The 20634-nt window shown below is 45.1% G+C and overlaps 2 protein-coding genes across 12 annotated transcripts in view; both read right to left on the reverse strand.

Moving 5' to 3' along the window:
• Window positions 1–20634, reverse strand: part of LOC144383162 (cell adhesion molecule CEACAM5-like) — a 45292-nt gene that overhangs the window by 6077 nt on the left and 18581 nt on the right. The window lies entirely within an intron of this gene.
• Window positions 6001–19423, reverse strand: LOC120825443 (B-cell receptor CD22-like). Of its 11 annotated transcripts, none has more exons than XM_078079849.1 (12): window positions 19062–19423; window positions 17945–18295; window positions 17618–17830; window positions 16661–16930; window positions 13875–14144; window positions 13499–13759; window positions 12609–12708; window positions 11757–11814; window positions 11151–11300; window positions 9501–11034; window positions 6992–8237; window positions 6001–6837 (listed from the first exon to the last, which is right to left on the reverse strand). In XM_078079849.1, the coding sequence occupies exons 4-10, from the start codon at window positions 16884–16886 to the stop codon at window positions 11023–11025; spliced, it is 1077 nt and encodes a 358-aa protein (XP_077935975.1). In that variant the 5' UTR covers window positions 16887–16930; window positions 17618–17830; window positions 17945–18295; window positions 19062–19423; the 3' UTR covers window positions 6001–6837; window positions 6992–8237; window positions 9501–11022. The 11 variants fall into 11 exon arrangements, with proteins under 11 accessions (XP_077935975.1, XP_077935978.1, XP_077935976.1 ...); XM_078079852.1 differs by having other exon boundaries at window positions 11757–11811; window positions 12609–12702; window positions 19062–19275; XM_078079850.1 differs by having other exon boundaries at window positions 11757–11811; window positions 19062–19274.

Raw genomic sequence — 20634 nt, forward strand, 5'->3', positions numbered from 1 at the left:
AATGAATAATGATATCTGTGTCAATGCAAAATGATGATGACGATGATGATGCTGATTGATGAAACTGTTGCTGTAGGTTTGTTGTCATGCTATTTGGAGGTTAAGTATTCTATGTCCATCTTTACATCTGCTATGTTTTTAAACCCCCCCCCCCCCCGGCTCGTACAACGACGTTTACCAGGCTCCTGATGCCTCCGCGGCGTTGCGTGTTGTAACGCAACTCTTAAGCCTCTCTCTTCACAACGGGGGAGGGTAACTCGCCGTTGTTCACGGGGGTCAGTACTCTTGTCAAGCCAACCCAAAGATCAATCCAGAAATAATAACCTCGTTTAGAGAGAAGCGTGGGGGCAGCGTGGGAGAGTTTTACTGAAGTTCTGCCGAGGTGGCGGCAGTGACGGCGCGGCGTTGGTGTTCGGCTTCAGTGCCACATGGTGGTGTTGTCTCTTCTTTGTTTTTGTCGCCACCAGGGGGCAGTTATCAGTTATCAGCGCACATTATCCGCCCTTCTGCCTTCCCCCCTCTGCGGGACAGCCTCCAGGCCTCGACCCTCCTTTCCAGACCTGGAGGGAAAAATTCTCTTGAGCCCGTCTCATATCTTTGTAGGACATAAATAAGACTGAAGTCCAGTCCCAGTCAGAGGGAACCTGGATGCAGCCTGAGAGACGCCATATCTGTCCGCCTGTCTGTGCCAACGCTGACCCGTCGGACCCCCTTCGCTCAGGTCTGGATAACCAGAGAACAGCCACAACACCCGTGACCAAGTCACACGAGGTCGCAGCAACGCTGAAACCTCCTCTGCCAATCACCCCACGTTGGTACCCCCCCCCCACACCCCTCTCTCACCTTTCCTTTTCTTCTGCCCTCCATCCATCGCTTCTTTCGGCTTGGTAGACACATTGCAGGACAGAAGCACTTAGGACTAATAATTTCATCCTCATCGTTATGAGGGACAGCTTTTATTGAATATTCAATACCTCGATAAAGTATAGATAAGTATAGATAATAGACCACGTATGAATATAGATAGGAGACGCTAGCAGTAGGTGTGGATAACAGAGTTTAAATAGAGTTTCAGATTTATTCATTTATTTGTTTTGGACACCGTTCAGGCTCATGACACGGTCGACGATCTAGCTACTCGATATCTTGCGCCGTCTTCTTCAGACGCTTCACGCCAGAAGACGCCCCCCCCCCGCCCCCCTCGTGTTTTGACTCTATGCAGGCCTCATAAGCGTCCTCGCTGCTTTAGCTTCGGAGGGGGGCGCTGCAACGCTGCGGTTGGGTCTTTGTTGTGTAACCTTTGTCCAGATCACCCACCTTCCATCCCCATGTTTGCTCCCCTCTCCCGACATCTGTTGCCCCCAGACCTTGCTTTTGTTTATCGGGTCGTCCGCCCCCCCCCCGTCGAGTGCGGTTCACGGCACGTTAGGGACGCCCCCCCCCCACCACCCCCCCAAACCCCCTGCAGAGCCACAGTGCCTTCTGTATCAGAGTCACATTCCCCTCACGCTCCCTCTTATTCACCCTCGCCCCTCGTTTCCTCGCCGCTCCCCCCCGCCTCCCTTTACCCTCCGTAGTCGAGGTCAACCACACTACGCCTTAAAGGTCCCCACAGGCCCCCACGTTAGCAAAGAGACGGGCAGATTGGGGGACATGGAGTGAGGGGCTGGTTTGGGCTAAAATCACCTAAAAAAAAGGTCTGACTCAAACACGGCAAAAAGAAGTTTGAAGAGTTTGAATCACAGCCTCGTTGTTGTGGCTTCTAAAGCTTCCGGACGCTTCTAGCAGGCGGACCCTCTCGTCTCCCGACCCCGTCGTCTTGTCCACCCCAGACGTGCTGTGGGTTCCGGTTTCAGGCGGCGTGGTGAGCGGTTTACGGAGGTGCGAAGCAGTTACTTCTCAGGTGCCTCTAGAGTTAGATAGCTAGATAGTTAGGTAGCTAGATAGTTAGGTAGCTAGATAGTTAGGTAGCTAGATAGTTAGGTAGCTAGATAGTTAGGTAGCTATATAGTTAGGTAGCTAGATAGTTAGGTAGCTAGATAGTTAGACGGCGTGTGGGAGGAGCCGGGCCGCGGACTGGGTTTTTGTATGGTTTCACCTGGCTTGGCGTCAAACGTTGTAAAGTTGATCTCATTTCACCTCCTCACGACCCCCGAGCATCAGCCTGCCGACCCCCCCGACACGCCGCCGACACGCGTCCACAGACAGGGAACAGAAACATCTTGGCTCCTCAACGCCGTTCGCTTTGTCCACAATTGTAACAGCGGATCCAAAATGGCCGACACACAACACTGCCCTTGTGTGAAAGCCCGTTGTGCGTTGTGCGTGTGTGTTTGTGCACGTGTGTGTGCTTTTCTCCACGACAAATCCCCATTTTTTTGGAAAGAAAAAAAATGAAGAATTATTGTGATTTTTCGTTTTTTCTTTGAACGGGTTTGGGGGGGGGGGTTGCAAGTTTTTTGCAAGTCATCGCTTCTCTGCACATCTGCTGTCCGTGTCCTCGCCTCCGGCTGCCGGCACCCATCCGTCTTCAGCCTCGTTTTTCTTTTCTTTTTTGTCCTTTTCTTCTTCGTTACCGGACGAAGGGAAAAATAACAAAAAAACGCACCAAATCCGCTCCGCCGGCTGTGAAATTGTGTCAGTGGGTCATTCGTCGCGTCGACAACAAAAACAAATAAAGGGCTCTCTTTAAAAACAAAACGTCAACAAAAAAAAACTACCGTGGTTTTAATGTACAGTAGTGCTGCCAAAAGTTGTGCTTATGTAGCTGAAGCCACGTGGTCTCCCCTTTGTACAGCACTAGATGTGTGCATGCGTGTGTGTGTTGGGCGGGTGGGGGGGATGGGGGGGGTCGAGGGGTCGAGGGGCAATGAGAGAGATCGCAATGATGTGGGGAACATTTTTTAGGATGGGCGGGTGGGGGGGGCAACAGCAGAGGTCGTAGTGATGCTAAAACAAAATTTCACAATGGCACTGGACCATTTTTCGGGCACATCCTCATCCATTCCGTCACCGTCACCCCGCTGGGAGGGGCTACTGCTGCGACAGGGAGACATCTACTCTGTGCGTGTGTGTGTGTGTGTGTGTGTGTGTGTGTGTGTGTGTGTGTGTGTCCTGACACCATCAGCTACAGTAGGTCACCCTCAGTGCCTTACACTGTACAGGACACCATGACTCCTCCTTTGAGACAATCACGGCACGCACGTGAGATCGCCACCTTCATCCCCCGTCCTCCCTCCAACCGCTCATCAGGGTGGTAGTTTCATTTCTCTCACCCATTCTCTCCCACTGTATTGTACATTTTGGCTCAGTACTTCTTGTGTATATAATCCATAAACTTTCTGTAAAAACTCATTGTGTTCATCTGATTTTCTTCCATTCCTCGTGTGATACCATCCACAGACACAAGGGGGTGTGATTGAGCTGTCATCATAAACGGTGTGTGTGTGTGTGTGTGTTCGTGCTCACACATGTGGGGGTGTTGTCTGTGAACATCTGTCTGAGTCTTTGTGTTTGTCTGTGTTGTCTGACGAGTCCGGCGGATCATTTGAGGAGAAATCCAAGATGATTGTTGCACAATAATTGATGAATTTATCCACACAATTCTTTTCGCTGGTATGTTGTGGACACGAGCCTGAATAGAGAGTGTGTCCTCTTTGCTACAGTAGCCCAGAGAGGACAAACCAAAGTGATGCACCCATCACTCCTGACAAGTCCTGACAATCTCTCAATTCTTCATTATCTGTAGTGACCAGCAGGGGGCGACTCCTCTCCTCCCATAGACGTCTATGAGGAAATGACTCTACTTCTCTGTAGTGACCAGCAGGGGGCGACTCCTCTGATCCCATAGACGTCTATGAGGAAATGACTCTACTTCTCTGCAGTGACCAGCAGGGGGCGACTCCTCTGCTCCCATAGACGTCTATGAGGAAATGACTCTACTTCTCTGTAGTGACCAGCAGGGGGCGACTCCTCTGCTCCCATAGACGTCTATGAGGAAATGACTCTACTTCTCTGTAGTGACCAGCAGGGGGCGACTCCTCTGCTCCCATAGACGTCTATGAGGAAATGACTCTACTTCTCTGTAGTGACCAGCAGGGGGCGACTCCTCTGCTCCCATTGACGTCTATGAGGAAATGACTCTACTTCTCTGTAGTGACCAGCAGGGGGCGACTCCTCTGCTCCCATAGACGTCTATGAGGAAATGACTCTACTTCTCTCTTGATTTATTCCCTCAGTAAACATTGTAAACATGAGTTTTTGGTCTCAGTCTCTAGTTCCAATTCTTCTTCAACACAGCGTGATGCTCATTCATCCATCAATGCTTTGATGGAGTAAGTTAAACGCTTGCTCGGCACTTCCACGATGCCGCCGTGGCTCATTCATTTTTGTGCACGTCACCTGGACCTTCGTACCTTAATCACTCACCGGACTCGATGCCGTTTTACAGTGAATGAAATTCTCAGTGCCGCAGGTAAAAGTGTCCCCGGCTGTCGCCATAGCAACGCCCCCCCCCCCTCTCTCTCGTCTCCACGTGTTTCCATTCCCATCACATCCAGTAGACAGGTTGCTTCCAGGAGATCTGGACGCGGGAGGTCGTCCTCTCACTATTTGATCGTTCTCAGACCATCTGAGCGCTTGTTGTGTTTTGGGTCCTTGAGAAACAGACTTGTTTTATTCATTCAGCCTTTGTGCCTGATTGGTTTGGGTTTGCAAAGGACAAAATTAACCGTTCAATCATTATCGGAAAAACATATTTGGTAAAGTATCGTTTGATAGAAGCCACGATTGAGGTGTCAAACTACATAGATTAAAACCTGTAAACGGCTGCAGATCAGACGTTTCCCTCTTGAACCATGTTTAAAGAGTAAATATATAATCAAGCATCGAGTGGTGCGAAGGGTTAAACACCATTGTGTAAAAGTACAACAACAATAAACTGTAATCTTATCTTGACTGTAACGAGATGTATTGGGAAACTCTCCGAAGCAACCACCAAGCATCCATCTCATCGCCATGCCGACCATCCGACCCAGTAGAAACCGAACCAGTGCCACAGTAGAAAACCATACAGGATCCACTCAGCAAGTCGGGGCATAAAAGAATAAACATACACGGCAATTTAAGATAAAAGAGAAGTATTTAATTACAGATTTGCATGTGCAATGTGCATGCCACTATGTGGGGTAACAAGTCAACTTCAGGAAAAAAATAAATAAATATAAAGAAAAAAGTATATATATGTAAAAATATATATAGATAGATGTTTTTAAGAGCAATGTGTTTCTTTTTTTCTTCTATTTTTAAAAACAAAAAAAGAAAAAAAATCGCCCTGATAAAAGAATAAATAAATGGAAATGACTTTGGTGATGAAATCAAAGAATGTTTGTTTGTTATATCGCCAGTTATTTCACGGGGCTTAAACATTGTGGGGGGGATGCGAAGGTGGATAACACTTTAACTAACATTAAAAAAGTTTAAAAAATGATTTTAAAAAGGGGGGAGGAGGAGGAGGTTTTTCCTCGCTGAAAAACTCCCCCTTTGAGAGTAAAGCGCTGCCTGAATCTGAACCTGGTGATGTTATTCCTGTTTATTCTGGATATGAAACCCTCCTTTCTCTCTCTCTCTCTCCCACCATCTCCTTCTCTCGCTCTGTTTCTTTCTCTATCTGTTTCTACCAGTGCATTTTGTAATTTCAAACAGAACTCTTCCTAAAGAACCTGAATAAACCAGAGAGAATGCATCCTGCCCATCTTCTGGTCCGCTTTGTGGTTCCTCATCAGCATCTCACACACACACACACACACACACACACACACACACACACACACACACACACACATTGACATTTTATTCGTGACGGTTTTGGCAGCTTCCCTCACACAAAATCAACAACAATGGTGACAGAAATATTGGACTTATTTTAGTAGATTATCATCAGTTGTAATGTCTGATTTCATGATTCTGTTACTAAACATAATAAGAGATACAAGTAGAACATTCACTTATAAAGCTCATTATTTATTGCAGCAGGTCTCTTTTTCATGGATTACACTGTTTCTTCAATTACATACAAATCGTACAATAGGACTGAGATATGAATTAAAATAAAACATTTGGAATTTGACAACTACGTCTACTTCTTGTTTTCCACGATGATAACAAGTCGGCCTGTAAAATGCTGTTAGTCTGTTTAAATAGCGCATTCTTTTCACTCCTTTGAGCCATTTCTCTTATTGCTCAACCCAAAACAAAAGGGCACCATTGCCAAAGTCATTCAGGAAATTAAAAATATTAATAATATAAATAAATACATTTCAAAAACAGACCAGGATATTTTCCCTGTCCTCCTGCTTTTGGAGTCTCTCTTTTCTTGACATTATGCTGCAAATTCTGTAAATGAGATGAATCAATGTTGTGCATAATAAACAAGAGTGACTTACATCATCTCTTTAAAGCTGACAACACACACGTGTTTTTGCTTCACGCATAAGCAGCATTACACTGACAATGTACCATAGAACATTGTGGGGGATGCGAAGGTGGGTAACACTTTAACTAACATTAGAAAAGTAGCACCGGTAGCACAATAGACGTCTTCTTCTTCCATTCAACCTGCACTCACAGAAAAACGTATCAAGATTTATTAGTGTGTTCATCAATCTTCATCCCCGGAACACTTGCACAGTGGACGCGTCCTTCTCCTCAGCAGCCAGCGTGAGTGACATCACATGGATCCCGGCGGCTGTGGTCGTGTCATGAGGGGGGGCAGCTGCTGTGGCAAATCAGCTTCGGACCCCCAGGAGACCAGATCAACCTGCGCCTGCACATCTGGATCTGTGAACCATTCAGTAAGAAAAGGTGAGATCCAGCAGCAGTGATGTGTTTCACAGAACATTCATTGGTATGAAGCCATGCAAGCAGCTATTACTGTATCTTAGTGAGTAAGGTACATGTTGTCAGAGCATTTGATAGATTTTATTCTTCGTACCTTTGACGGTCAAAGTGGTTCCAGGTAAACCGCTGATCCCTTCAGAGCTCCATGCTGTGAATATGAAACGCTACTCGGCTGAATCGTTCTCTCTCAGGTCTTTGATTCTCAGTGTTTCCTCTCTCGGTATCAAGGACCTCAACGCGACCTTCGTCCTGGGAGTCTTCACGAAGGTCCTTTGGTTGAGCGAGACGCTTCCAACGACCACCATGCAGAGGGCTGCACCAGAACTTAGATGTGATATATCTAGAAGTCAGAAATGTCCACTGAATGATGACGTCACTTTGTTGCAGGACCTGGAAAAAGAATAAAAGTAGCCCCAAATCTTTGTTTCTTTCATCATCACTTTGTCTCCGTTCTTGTACCAGCTGTAGAAGGTTGGACGAGGTCGAGGACGGCTGCTCTGACCCGTCAGGTCTGCTGATGTACACTTTCCACAACAAGGTCGTCGCGGTTTGGGTTGTTTCCTGTTTTATTTTGTAGTTTTCTGCCCCTCGTGTCCCCGGGTAACTTCACTTCCTACCTTGTCCTGTGATTGTTTCCACCTGTGTCCAATCACCTGCACCTTCCCAGTGTATTTAAGCCCTGTGCGTCTCCTGTCGCCTCGGTGTCTGCATGTTTGTGGATCCTGTGGTGCTTCGTTCCTGGTCCCCGCCTTCGTTTTTTTAGCCCCTTGGCATTTTGGAATTTTGACCATTAAAGTCTTTTTGTTGTTTCCCAAAACTCTGCGTTTGAGTCCTGCCTCTGCCTGCACCCGCTTCGTGACAAAGGTATTGATCTGCTGATCTCCACCTGCAAACCTGCATTTGTAAAACCATGAACCATGAATCCCTTCAGAGACACCAGCAGCTTCCCAAGTGTTGAGCGCTTGGATCCGTTACCTGTGACGGACAGACGGACTCCCGGTTCGCCGGTGTACTTCCTGTCCGGTTGGTTTGTGGTGAACATGAACACAGCACACCTGTACACAGCCGAGTCGCCGCCTCTTAGGCCGCTGATCCTCAGAGAGCAGCGGTATGCTAAGCTAACTGTCCTCTGCGTGTCCCGGGTCCGTTCTCAGGTCCACCGGGTGTCCGTGCTGCCTGTCGGTAAAGCAGAAGGCCCTCTGGTCTGCTGTGACCCCTCATTGGTTCTGTGGAGGTGTATCTGCAGTGCATCTCCAAGGTGGATCCGTTTAATCCACAGATCCAAGAGGAACCGTAAGTAACTCTGCAGCCATCCTGACCCCGAATGACTGGAAGAGAAACTACAAACCACCATCACACTCATCACAGCAGAAGGGGTGCAGGTGCACATCTTTTTCTATAGAGAAAAGGAAACTGAATAGTAATTAGCAGAAAGTGAAATGGTGGTGTTTGTGGTGAGCGTTGGGGTGTGACGGTGCAGAGAAAGAGACAAAGGGGGAAGTGAAACTTTCATAGTATTTTGTTCAACCGTGTTTCTAATAAAAGCCGTCATGGCGACTCAGGCTCTGTGATACAGATATAAATGTGATGAATATGAATGCAGACAGGAGGAAGATGACTGATCCACTCTCAGCTCCTCCGCTCATCCCTCTCTGTTAAAACACGTCCTCCACTATCAGCTGTCCAAGAGAGGGACGTGGGACTGAAAGACAACGTGTGTCTGTATCAGCTGATGAAAAAGTCCTGCTTCCCCTTTAGATAATTACCATGCATGAGCAGCTGGCTGTAAACCCCTGAGTTGAGATGAACAAATGTTCACTGAGGTCTGACACGGAAGAACTACAAGGAAGAACTAGAGAAATCTCCCACAATGCAGAGCGTATAAACAGAATAAATGTGTTTAGTTGACTAAATGGACCATAATTCACTAAATGAACATCACGTTGTATTGAAGAAGACTTGAAACTAGAGACTGAGACCATAAACTCATGTTTACTGAGGGAATAAATCAAGAGAGTAGTCATTTCCTCATAGACGTATATGGGATCAGAGGAAAAAAAATAACTTGCATAGAAAAAAGTATTTTTATTTTTAAAACATTTGCTATTTTTTATAGATACACAAAGCCCAAACATTTAGCTAAAAATAACTATAATTCAGGTTTAGCCACTTCCTTTGTAACTGAGCTTTACTACCAGTGGTAATCACCACTTTGAGGTTTACTTGATCATCTCAATCTTCTCCCACAACACATCTGTTACACATCTGCTCCAAAACCACAGGAGAATTCAATTCATTTAATTTGGAATAGCCCAAAATCACAAATTACAAATGTGCCTCAGAGGGCTTTAAAGTCTGTACACATGCGACATCCTCCGTCCCCAAACATCACATCTACACAGGAATACTCGAGGGAAGAAACCTCAGTGAGAGCGTGAGAGGAGGATCCGTCTCCTGATGGACGGACTACGATGACGTCATGAGGACAGAATGAACAACGTAATACCTCAATGTGACAGCTTCAGTCACAAATCAATTAGCACATTCTGCGTAATAATACAAAATACAATCAAAATGTTTACGAGAGGCGATAACACTCTTACCCTAACGTCCGTGTCACTACTGTCTGTGTTGCCCCTCCTCCCTTGTTTTTCCCTTCAGGTGCCGATCTGCCTGCACCTGAGTTCCTGAAGAGAGCCGCCAATCACCTGAGGGCCCTGCTGTTAAAAGGGAGATCTGGAGCAGGTGTTCCTTTAGTTGTCATGCACGCACAAGAAGTGCAGGTTTGTGGTGAGAGGTTGAGGACAGTTGGTACGTTTGTACCTTGTACACGTGTGCATCACGTAGGGACTCCGGGTTAGTGGTTGGTGCTCCCTCTGTATTTTGATGGACGTTCTTAGAGAAGGGAAGCCAATTTGTTTCGTTCTAATTCTTTCTATTTCTGTTATCTTCATTTCCATTTTGTTTGGCACAACCACAACTGCCCCACTTAGTAGAACCTCTTGTATTCTATTATCTGTAACTAAATCTTATTTAAAACCGTTACTTTAAAACTGAAATAGAGAAGTCCCCTCGTCCATCGGACCATCAGTAATGGTTCACAGGAGGCTTCTGCCTGCTCCTTCTCCAGCTCAGCCCAATCTGCTGTCGTATGTGATTGGCTGCACATTCAAGCCGCCCCCCCCTGACTCCCTCTGATGGTTGAATCTGAGATCCCTCAGTGACCTGATCGATCCCTGTTCCCTTCATACTACAGTACATTCAATGATCAGACCTTTTTTCCTAAAGCTTCCTCACAAACGTAATAATAAAGCATCCATAATCTCATCATCTAATAGCGAGTAAACTTAACACATCTTAGATCATCACATCTGAACCATTATGTTTAACTCAGTTCTATATGATCCAAAATCAGAATGTTTACCTCGCAGGGCTGTCGTACAAACTTTGCTCATCTACTACCTGACAGGAGAAAAAACTCTTTGGAATCCATCAAGGACGGCAATTAGCATCCGTCTCCAAGTCTTAACGTTACATTGTAGCAGGTAAATGTGTGCAGTAATTATAAGACTATAATTACTATGAATTGGGTTTGATTCATATTGCAGTCACTTCATCTAACATGCTAATGTAATAACTAATATCTAACACAAACTACAATTCTACCCTAAACATTTCTACATTATCATTTCTACCACTAGGTGCTTAAAACACTCTGAAAGTCCAATTCAGCCATTTTAAGTTGAGACGAGTTCTCATACAAAACAAAAACTTCAGTAAACATTATGAGAATCAGTAGAAGCATATTGGCAATATTGGTAAAGACTATTTACAGATAAATGTACCTGAAGATGCTTGTATAGAACTGGTAGTAACATATTGCTGATTAGTAACATTTAAAGGCTGATTACAGACTACAAGCTGGCCTCCCATTGGCTCCCTGATGCTTCTCTGATGGAAGCCTTAACGATGGTGAATATACAACATGTCAAACCTCATATTCATGCAGGTGTGTTTAAGCTGCTTAAACTCTGTACAGTAACAGACCACATATCTGTGTGGGTTCATTCTCTTGGTGCTTTGCTGACGGTGCTGTACAGAGCAGAAGAATCATCCACAGCTCCTTCACATCTCCGTCTGTGAAAGAACCGTAAACTCAGAATATTAATAATTAACCCGTTTAAACAGCAATAAAACAGTGATGATAAAAGCAGAGACGGATCCATGTTCAGTAAAGATTGTCACTGACTCACTCGCACAAAGTTGACACGTGAGTACAGAACTTCCTCCACCTCCTCCTTGCGTCTGGGGGGGCGAGCTGGACTGACGTTGGAGTAGAGAAGAAGATCCTCCTGGTTTCTGGAGAAGCTCGCGGTAGCATAGCAAGGCTCTGCTGGTGGGATCTGCATCAAAGAACAAGAAGTACTTATTGAATAGTATTGTTGGACTGAAGTACAAAGGACCAGATAGTAGAATATCTGCAGGGCTTGTTCTCTAATGACTCCTTTGGGCCCTACAGGTTCTCATGGAGGTCTCATGTGTTTAATGGTTGTAATTAAGGTCATTGGGGTTAATGAAGTTCCATCTACAAACTGTCATCGTGTGGGAGCGACAGGTGGTGTCTAGATGGTTTGAAGAAGAACCAGGACGTAGGAGTGGGCTGAACTAGAGGGACCTGACAAAACCTCCCGTTGGGCCGGTTTTTACCTGGAGTTGAACTCCCAGTGTTGCTGGTAACTTTTATTTCCTAATTTATATGAATTTGTATTATATTTTAATTGTTGGCTTTTAAATCCCCGGCTCACAGGCCTGACATGATGATCCCAGATGTTCCCAGATGTTCCCAGAGGCCTCCTCACCTGAGCGTTGTTCTCTGGTCTCTCTGCAGGCCGGCTGCTTGGTGGAGACTTTTTTCTTCTGGACAGAAAAATGTATTAATGAACAAACAGAAGATCGAATCAAGTGATTCAACGACTCCTTGAATGTAACATCTGTCACGGGGTGGAGATTGGAGACAATGCATGTTTTATTGATTGTGTATTTATTGATTTATGGATTGCATATTTTTTGGTTTATGATTGCATGTTTTATGACTTATTGATTCATGATTGTTTGCATGTTCGATATAACGATGTATTGTCTGCTCTGAGTGTTGGTTTGCATTGTATCCTCAATTAACAATCGTCCCCAGTGACATGTTACCAATTAGTGGCATATGCCCAATGGACCAATGGGGAAAGGCCAGAGGCGGAACTTTTTGAAACAGGAAGACGGGACACTGGCAAGAAAAGAGAAAGAAGGCAGAAGGGAGCAGGAACACACCGCAGTGTTGAGCGAATGCAAGAAGCAGCAGCAGCAGCAGCAGAGGGAAGCTGGCAGTCAGAGACGTCTGAACCGGTGGACTAAGGATGCGCAGGACTTCGCTCTACTGTGGTGGTGAGTTTGAACGGACTATTTGCTTCCTTTATATATTTTAATCATTGTATTAAAATAAATATTCTTTTATTAGTATTTCTGCCCCTGTCTCCTCTTGGGTCATTGTTTCACTGCTCTCCCCCAAACAAACAGACCTTGTTTTTAATTATTTCGGGTTCCTAGGGCTCTTCGCTTTTACCTGGTGGCGTTGTTGGCAACACACTTTTAGTTTTTAAGAAACCTCGGCTGCTGACACATCCATATCTACATTTTATCAGTGAAGTTGAACTGCTCACCTGATCAAGAGGACACTGAGGATCATGATGATTACCAGGAAAATGGCAGATGTGGACGCAAAAACAGCTGTTGTTATTGGCCATGGGGAGGCTCCTTTTCCTACACGGTAACGAAAACAAACAACAAATATATAAACTACTAAATATGGAGGGTAGAGGATGAATTAAGGACCAACAGGATGGAAATAAGATGTTTAACTCAGTGAAACAGAATATCTGGGACCTTAAGATCTGCTCTATGCAGATGATGAACTTTAACTCAAATTATATGTGAGGAGTAAGTCTTCAAAACAACGTAGCTGGATGGGAAGAGCGGCGGCCATTTTATTGTGTCCTGTTGTCATGGCAACTGTTGTAGATTGTTTACTGCTACAGAAACTAAACACACTCAGTGAGGAGATGATTTGGAGACACAATCCAAACCCCCAATATACTGCTGCTAATACTCAAAGCTGACTAGTTAGCATGCTAGCTAACTGTTGTGTTGCTAACAGCATTGTGTTTGTTCCAGACTCGTTTCTCTCACTGAGCTGCTCCTGCATTCTTACAGCTACAGACTCTGTTCAGGTATCAACATCTTCAGCTCTTCTAACGTGACTCTTCTTGTTCCTTCCACTTCTGACTTCATCATTTGATGAGACGACGCAGCATCAGACCACGTGATGTCTGCAGGACGCTCAGCTGGTGAAGCTTTAAAGTGATGAAGGGTCCAGGGTTTGATTCTCAGTGGGGTCATAGTGTATCTGCTCAGGTTCACCTTCTAGTCCACAATGCTCTCCTGCTTCACTGAGTGGAGGACAGGAGCTAAAGGCCGCGTTTACTGTGAGTCACTTCTTTAGCTGGATTGTTGATATAATGTGTGAGAGAACAGAAGAATGAGTGTGATTTACCTGAAGAAGTAATCAGACGTAAGGTGGAGTTACTACGTCCCATCTCGTTCTGGGCTTCACAGTAATAATTCCCACTGTGTTCAGCTGTGAAGTCAGTGATGGTGAAGATCTGTCCTGATGCTCGTGGTGAGTCTTCATGCTCCTTGTACCAGGTGTAGTTAGCTGCTGGGTTAGCATCAGTGCTACAGGTCAGATTCATTGAATCGCCCTCCAGCATCTCAGCAGAGGGACTCACTGACACAGAGGGACGCTGTGGACCATCTGGAGGAGACGTGTCAACATATTGTTACAAGTTAGAGTTCAATAAATAGAAGTTGATAACAAAACACTACCTCAGTAGTGATTATGTTGCTTTTAAGAAGGTTGTTTCACTCACATTTCACATCGATAGAGATGAAGTCAGACGTCTTCCTCCCCAGCTGGTTCTCAGCTGTACAGGAATACCTTCCAGAGTCAGAAGACTGGATGGAGCTGAAGACCAGCTGAGGTTCTTCACTGAGAAGATGAGGATCTGAAGTTCCATCCCCCTTGTACCAGGTGTAGTTAGCTGCTGGGTTAGCATCAGTGCTACAGGTCAGAGTCACTGAATCGCCCTTCAGTATCTCAGCAGAGGGACTCACTGACACAGAGGGACGCTGTGGAAGATCTTGAGGAGACGTGTCAACAAATTATTACAAGTTAGAGTTAAATAAATAGAAGTTCATGACATACACTCCTCTTTCTCAAACCCACCTCCTACTTCTCGCGTCCCATTGACTTTACCTCTATCACCCTCACTTTCCTCCTTCACCCCCCTGTCTCCTAACCAAATTCTTACCCTATTAACCTCTGCCCGTCCGACCACATGCCCTCTTGACCCCATTCCATCAGATCTTCTACAATCTACGCACCTGACCTCCCTTTCCTCACCTGTCTCATCAACAATGCTCTGTTATCTGGCTGTTTTCCCAATTTTCTGAAGGAGGCAAGAGTAAACCCACTCTTGAAGAAACCCACCATCAACACTTCTGAAGAAAACAACTACAGACCGGTCTCTCTTCTTCCCTTTTTATCCAAAACCCTTGAACGTGTATCTTTAACGAACTCTCCTCCTATCTCCACCATAACAACCCCCTTCACCTCCACAAGTCAGGATTCAAGGCCACTCCACAGAGACTGCTCTGCTTGCTGTCTCAGAGCAACTCCACACTGCTAGAGCCGCCTCTCTCTCCTCTGTCCTCATCCTTCTGGACCTCTCTGCTGCATTAGACACAGTCAACCACCAGATCCTTATTTCCTCCCTTCATGAACTTGGTGTCTCAGGCTCTGCTTTCTCCCTTCTCTCGTCCTACCTCAACGGCCGTACCTACCGGGTAACCTGGAGAGGATCTGTGTCGGAACCTTGTCCTCTTACTACTGGAGTTCCTCACGGTTCCGTCCTGGGTCCCCTCCTCTTCTTGCTCTACACCAACTCTCTCGGAGCTGTCATTCGCTCGCATGGCTTCTCCTACCACAGCTATGCCGATGACACCCAACGCATTCTCTCCTTCCCTCCCTCGGACACCCAGGTGGCGGCACGGATCTCTGCCTGTCTAACTGACATCTCTCAGTGGATGTCCGCCCACCATCTGAAACCCCGACAAGACTGAACTACTTCTCTTTCCGGGAAAAGACTCCCCGACCCAGGACCTGACGGTCAACTTTGGCAACTCCGTACTAATGCCCACTTTGACCGCTAGGAACCTCGGCGTCACACTTGACAGCCGACTCTCCCTGACTCCCAACATCACCGCGACAACACAATCTTGTAGATACTCTCTCTACAACATCAGGAGAATACGTCCCCTTCTCACTCAGAAGGCTGCCCAGGTACTGATTCAGGCTCTTGTCATCTCCCGCCAGGACTACTGCGACTCCCTCCTGCAGGTCTCCTGCTACCACCATTCCACCTCTGCAGCTCATCCAGAATGCAGCAGCTCGCCTGGTCTTCAACCTTCCTAAGTTCTCCCACACTACTCCACTCCTCCGCTCTCTTCACTGGTACCGGTGGCTGCCCGCATCCAGTTCTAAACATTGGTGCTCACGTACCGTGCTGTGAATGGATCGGGTCCAGCTAACATCCAGGACATGGTCCAACCCGACATCCCGACCCGCACTCTCCGCTCTGCATGTGATAAACTGCTTGTTCCTCCTCACTGTGAGCAAAATACTCGACTAGATCACCACTCTTTGCTGTCCTGCTCCTAAATGGTCTTCAGACTAAAGACACACCTCTTCAGACTCTACCTCCACCAACACACTAACTGTAGCACTTACATTGGACTTATTACGCCACTCATCTACAGCAAATTGTAAATTGGCTTATTTGAGGAAATTGCACTTTCTTGTTTCTTGTTCTCCTGAGTTTGTACCCTATGGTTGAATGCACTTATTGTAAGTCGCTTTGGATAAAAGCGTCAGCTAAATGACATGTAATGTAATGTGATGTAATAACAAAACACTACCTTAGTAGTTATTGCGTTTAAAACCAGTTTGCACATGCATTTAAAACAAGGAGCATTGGTAAACTCCAACCCTGAAGGGGGCAGAGAACTAAACAGAAACAAACAGAAGTGGAACCCTAAAATACAACCCATATTTCTGGAGGGACCGAGTCACCAGCGCGTCCCTCATCAGGCATGAGTATAAAATGTTTAGGCATTAGCTTAGCCGCCCTCTCTCAGCCGCTCATGTTCGACCACAGACGCAACTGCTATGGATTTTATTCATTTCAAATATTGTTTGAAGCAATAGTTTGTTTGCCATTTTCTGTTGATTTTGATCTTTTACCCGTAAAAGGAAAAGTAGAAGTTTAAATTGTAATGGAAATACTTCTTTGAATTTGATTTGCTAGTGTATTTACTTAATGTGGTAAAGAATGGTGTTTAATGATGAATTATTATTTTGGAAAGTCTTTGATGTAGAATTTAATCTACTATTTTTGTTTTAAGGTTATCAAGGTATTCCGGTTCCCACAACCATTCCGATTGAAAATAAAAGACCAAAACAGATCCGAGTTGTCCCCTTGTGATATTTGGGTTAAACAAGCCATTTTCAAGTTTGGGCCGAGATGAATATAATTAACACCTGGAGAACTTGACAGTAGTGATTATGTTGCTTTTAAAGAGGTTGTGTTTCACTCACATTTCACAGGGATCAAGATGAAGTCAGACGTCTTCCTCCCCAGATGGTTCTCAGCTGTACAGGAATACCTTCCAGAGTCAGAGGACTGGATGGAGCTGAAGACCAGCTGAGGTTCTTTACTGAGAAGATGAGGGTCTGAAGTTCCATCCTCCTTGTACCAGGTGTAGCTAGCTGCTGGGTTAGCATCAGCGCTACAGGTCAGAGTCACTGAATCGCCCTCCAGCATCTCAGCAGAGGGACTCACTGACACAGAGGGACGCTGTGGACCATCTGGAGGAGACGTGAATAAACATACTAAGAGGTTAGAAGATGTTAGCGTAGATAGTTGATCATTTGAATGAATACTTGTGTGTCTTTCTCTCAGACTATCTCTATTATTCATCACAGCAGCTGTCACAGGTGAGACTCCTGCTGGTGTAAAGTGACAATAAGCAGCCTTTAATCCTTTGTAATGTTCATATCTCCACACATTCTTCTCTTTAGATGCTGCTTGTGTCCTTAGCTGAGTCTGTCCTCTCACTTCTAGTTGTTGTAGGAGTTATTGATTGTTTCCTCCACCAGCTGACACGTCACTTCTACTTATGTTCTGGAATAATTCACTTGAGTCTTAATGAAAATCACATTATTCTGTCTGCTGATGGTTTATATTTGTGTTTCTATTAATAAGAGAATGACATAAATAAAGATCTGTGTCTCCTTTAACATTTAGACTCCAGCGTGTTTACAGCTGTGATTAGAATCATATTGTTGTGTCAGTGTGTGAGTGACTCTTCTACACGTAGACTGCAGGGGCCGGGGATTGAACCAGCAACCCTCTGGTCAGTGGACCACGGCTCCTCCTCCTGAGGAACGTTGTGCTTCATCTTTTTGATGCCTCTAGTTTACATGCAGCGGTCTGGTGCCTCCATGTGAGATGTTGTTGAAGCTCCACAGGCCGACACAGTGGAGTGAACTTACACACTGCAGGAGAACGTTGATTCCAAGATCTTCTTAAATAACAGGAATATCTGTCTGTAGAACTAGAGGAGACTAGAAGAGAAGATCCTGTCTTGATGTATTTTTCATTCTTGGACCAGTCGTATTCAGCACGACGACCAGACAGAACACAGCTGCTGTGACACGTCAGCTCCAACCAGGTAGAATCTGATCTTCTCACCTACACCTGGAGACCTGAATCAGTGATAATTATTTATTAAAGTGTCAACATTCACAGAAGACATTTATACTCTAGTTTTCTATATGTTGAACATTTGGAGATGATTAATATGTGAATTAAAATGTTACCTGTGACAGACAAAGTGACTCCAGGTGAACCAGTATATTTCTCTCCTGGTTTGTTTGTCCTGAGTGTGAATTTGTACTCAGCTGAGTCGCTCTCTCTCAGGTCTGTGATGGTCAGATAACAATTCTTATTAAAACATGTGTACGTCACACGGCCTGAATACTCAGAGTCTGTTCTCAGATCCACAGGTTCACCATCTTTCTCTTTAGTGAACCAGAATCTGTCCTTTATATCATAGTAATATATTCCAGGTGGGTGTGTGTAGTCACAGGTTATATACACTTCTGATCCTTTTGCAGCACAGACGTCAGTCTGACGGTAATTCACTCTCCATCCATCCTGACTCTGTATCACTGTAACACAGCACATCAGGAACCACAGTCACACTCAGAACAACATCACAGGACACACTCTCATTGGTAGTTTAATGAAGAGAAAAGATATTATGAGAAATATGAAAATCATTGAGTTTATAGAAAGTAATGAAAGAGTCCACGATGTCCACATGGACTCTGCAGCTGGAAGGAACAGCGACGTATTGAACCTGTGGACCTGAAAAAGCTCAAGTTGAAGTATTAGAAGGGTTTGGTTGATGAGAAGAAGAGTGTCTTTGCTCTGTGCTCTTCTGTCTGTGGTCAGTCTGCTGCAGAGTGGAGATGGAAACTGTAGAGAAATGCAGAACTCTGAGGGGAACGATACTGTGACATAGAGGTCACACCTCACTGAGGACACAGCGCTCAGCATCCGGCAGTGAATCAATTATCTGTGACACGGATCAAAGCTACAAAATGTCCCTCAAAGAGACACTGAACACCCAGGAAGAGAATAAAAATGACCACAAATACACAATTCAATCCTCCAAACAGAAGAACAAACGTCGTCAGAGACTCGGAGTGAATAACAGCCTCTAAATGTGGTCTAATGCAAAGAAACGCTGCTGAACGATTAGAGGAAGTTCAACAGAGACAAATTATTCAGAGCATTTCTTCTTTGTTAATGTTCATTTAGTCATTATTTGTGTGTGATGACATCAGACCTGTGTGTGACGTAAAAACACAGCTCCCTGTGTGTGTGTGAGGTGTGTAACGGCCTCACAATATAAATGTAGAAGTACAGTACCTTGTACAGAGAGAAGGAAGACGACTAATCCACCGGCTGATGGACTCATAGCTGCTCCTCTGTGTTCAATCAGCAGATCAGAAACTCTTTATTCAGTAAGTCACCAGAAACACGTCTACATTAAAGAGGAGGCTGATGTCTCTGAGGTCAGCTCGTCTCTTCTGGAGTTGGTAACAAGCTGCTGTTCAACACCCAGCAGAGCTTCCTTCCTCTTTCCGTCATTAGTATGCATGAGGTGCAGAACAAGAAGCTGCTTTAATGTTAACGTCTTACTTCTGCTACAAGGAAACATCATAAAAGTGTTGTTAATATGTGAAGATCATCTTGATGAACCTGTAAGCAACATAAACGTCTCTTCATTCTCTGTAATAATTCACATTAAGTGAAAGGCTGCAGTGTGACGTCCTCCTGTTAACATGTAGATAAATATGTCCTCTCTGCAGCTCTTCATACGTCTTCCTCACATTCACTGCAGGACACAAACAACACAAACAAGCTGTCAACTCACACAAATGTTGCTTTATTCATTTATTGTTCACACATTTCCATTACAATATGAACGTGTCTGTTGATGACAGTGTGTAGTGTTTAGTGACATCTAGTGGTGAGGTTGCAGACTGCAGCCTCCTCCCTTTACGAAGTCCTTCAGGTAACGTGGAGATGAAAAAGGCTCCCAGTGAACATATGAAGCGCTCCTCTAAAGAAACTTCTTAGCGATGAAAACATGGTTATTGTTGGGAAGATTAAAACAAGCTTCAGACAGTTTGGGGGGCAGGTGCTCAAACCAAAAGGGCAGAAGTGTCTTTCTGCTTTTGGAGTCTCTCTTCTCTTTGCATTAAGCTGCACATTCTGTGAATGAGATAAATTAATGTTGTGCACAATAATCAAAAGTTGACAACACACACAAATATTTTTGTAAGCATAAGCAGCATTACACTAATAATACACCAGACTGTAGCTCAACTTAAGACCTACCTTTTAATTTGTAGAACTGTAAAACTGCCTTTAAATTCTCTGCCTGTCTGTCACGTTTAATGAAGAGAGAGATACAAACGTCAGTAATCAGCTGGACGAGGCTTTGAAATCACAGAGTTTTTTGTTTGTATATTTTTTAGGAAACGTTGGACCAGTTGTGACGTCATCTAATGTTGCATCTGTGCCCTCCCTACCCCCCCCCCCCCCCCCCCGCCCTCCCCTCCTTACGTCTGTCGATCAAACCAGAAGACACCAACCGACTAGTTAGACTTCAAGAATTTCTTGGAGACATCAAAACTTGGATGACCGGCAACTTCCTGATGCTAAACTCAGAAAAGCAGAAGTTATCTTGATAGAAGCTGTCACGTGATACTGTCAGAGTCCGTCAGTGGGGGACCGGCTCTGTTGATGAGCCCGACTGCCGACGGGAAGAAACTGTTCATGTGGCGGGAGGTCTTAGTCCGTCATCATGAACCAACACTACCCTCTCCCATGTGATGGTGGTTCTATGTGATGGTGGTTCTATGTGATGGTGGTCCTATGTGATGATGGTTCTATCTGATGGTGGTTCTATCTTATGGTGGTTCTATCTTATGGG

The sequence above is a fragment of the Gasterosteus aculeatus genome, chromosome 9 (assembly GCF_964276395.1).
Source record: "Gasterosteus aculeatus chromosome 9, fGasAcu3.hap1.1, whole genome shotgun sequence".
NCBI lineage: Eukaryota > Metazoa > Chordata > Actinopteri > Perciformes > Gasterosteidae > Gasterosteus > Gasterosteus aculeatus.

Bases quoted from the DNA above. Each gene is read 5' to 3' on its own strand.
- LOC120825443 (XM_078079843.1), bottom strand. From the start codon at position 17,042: ATGAATAATAGAGATAGTCTGAGAGAAAGACACACAAGTATTCATTCA. The intron at 11,815-12,608 runs GTGAGCAGTTCA...TTTTCTGTCCAG, and splicing joins CTCAGTGTCCTCTTGATCAG to AAGAAAAAAGTCTCCACCAA. The intron at 11,301-11,756 runs GTGAGGAGGCCT...TCTTTGATGCAG, and splicing joins GACCAGAGAACAACGCTCAG to ATCCCACCAGCAGAGCCTTG.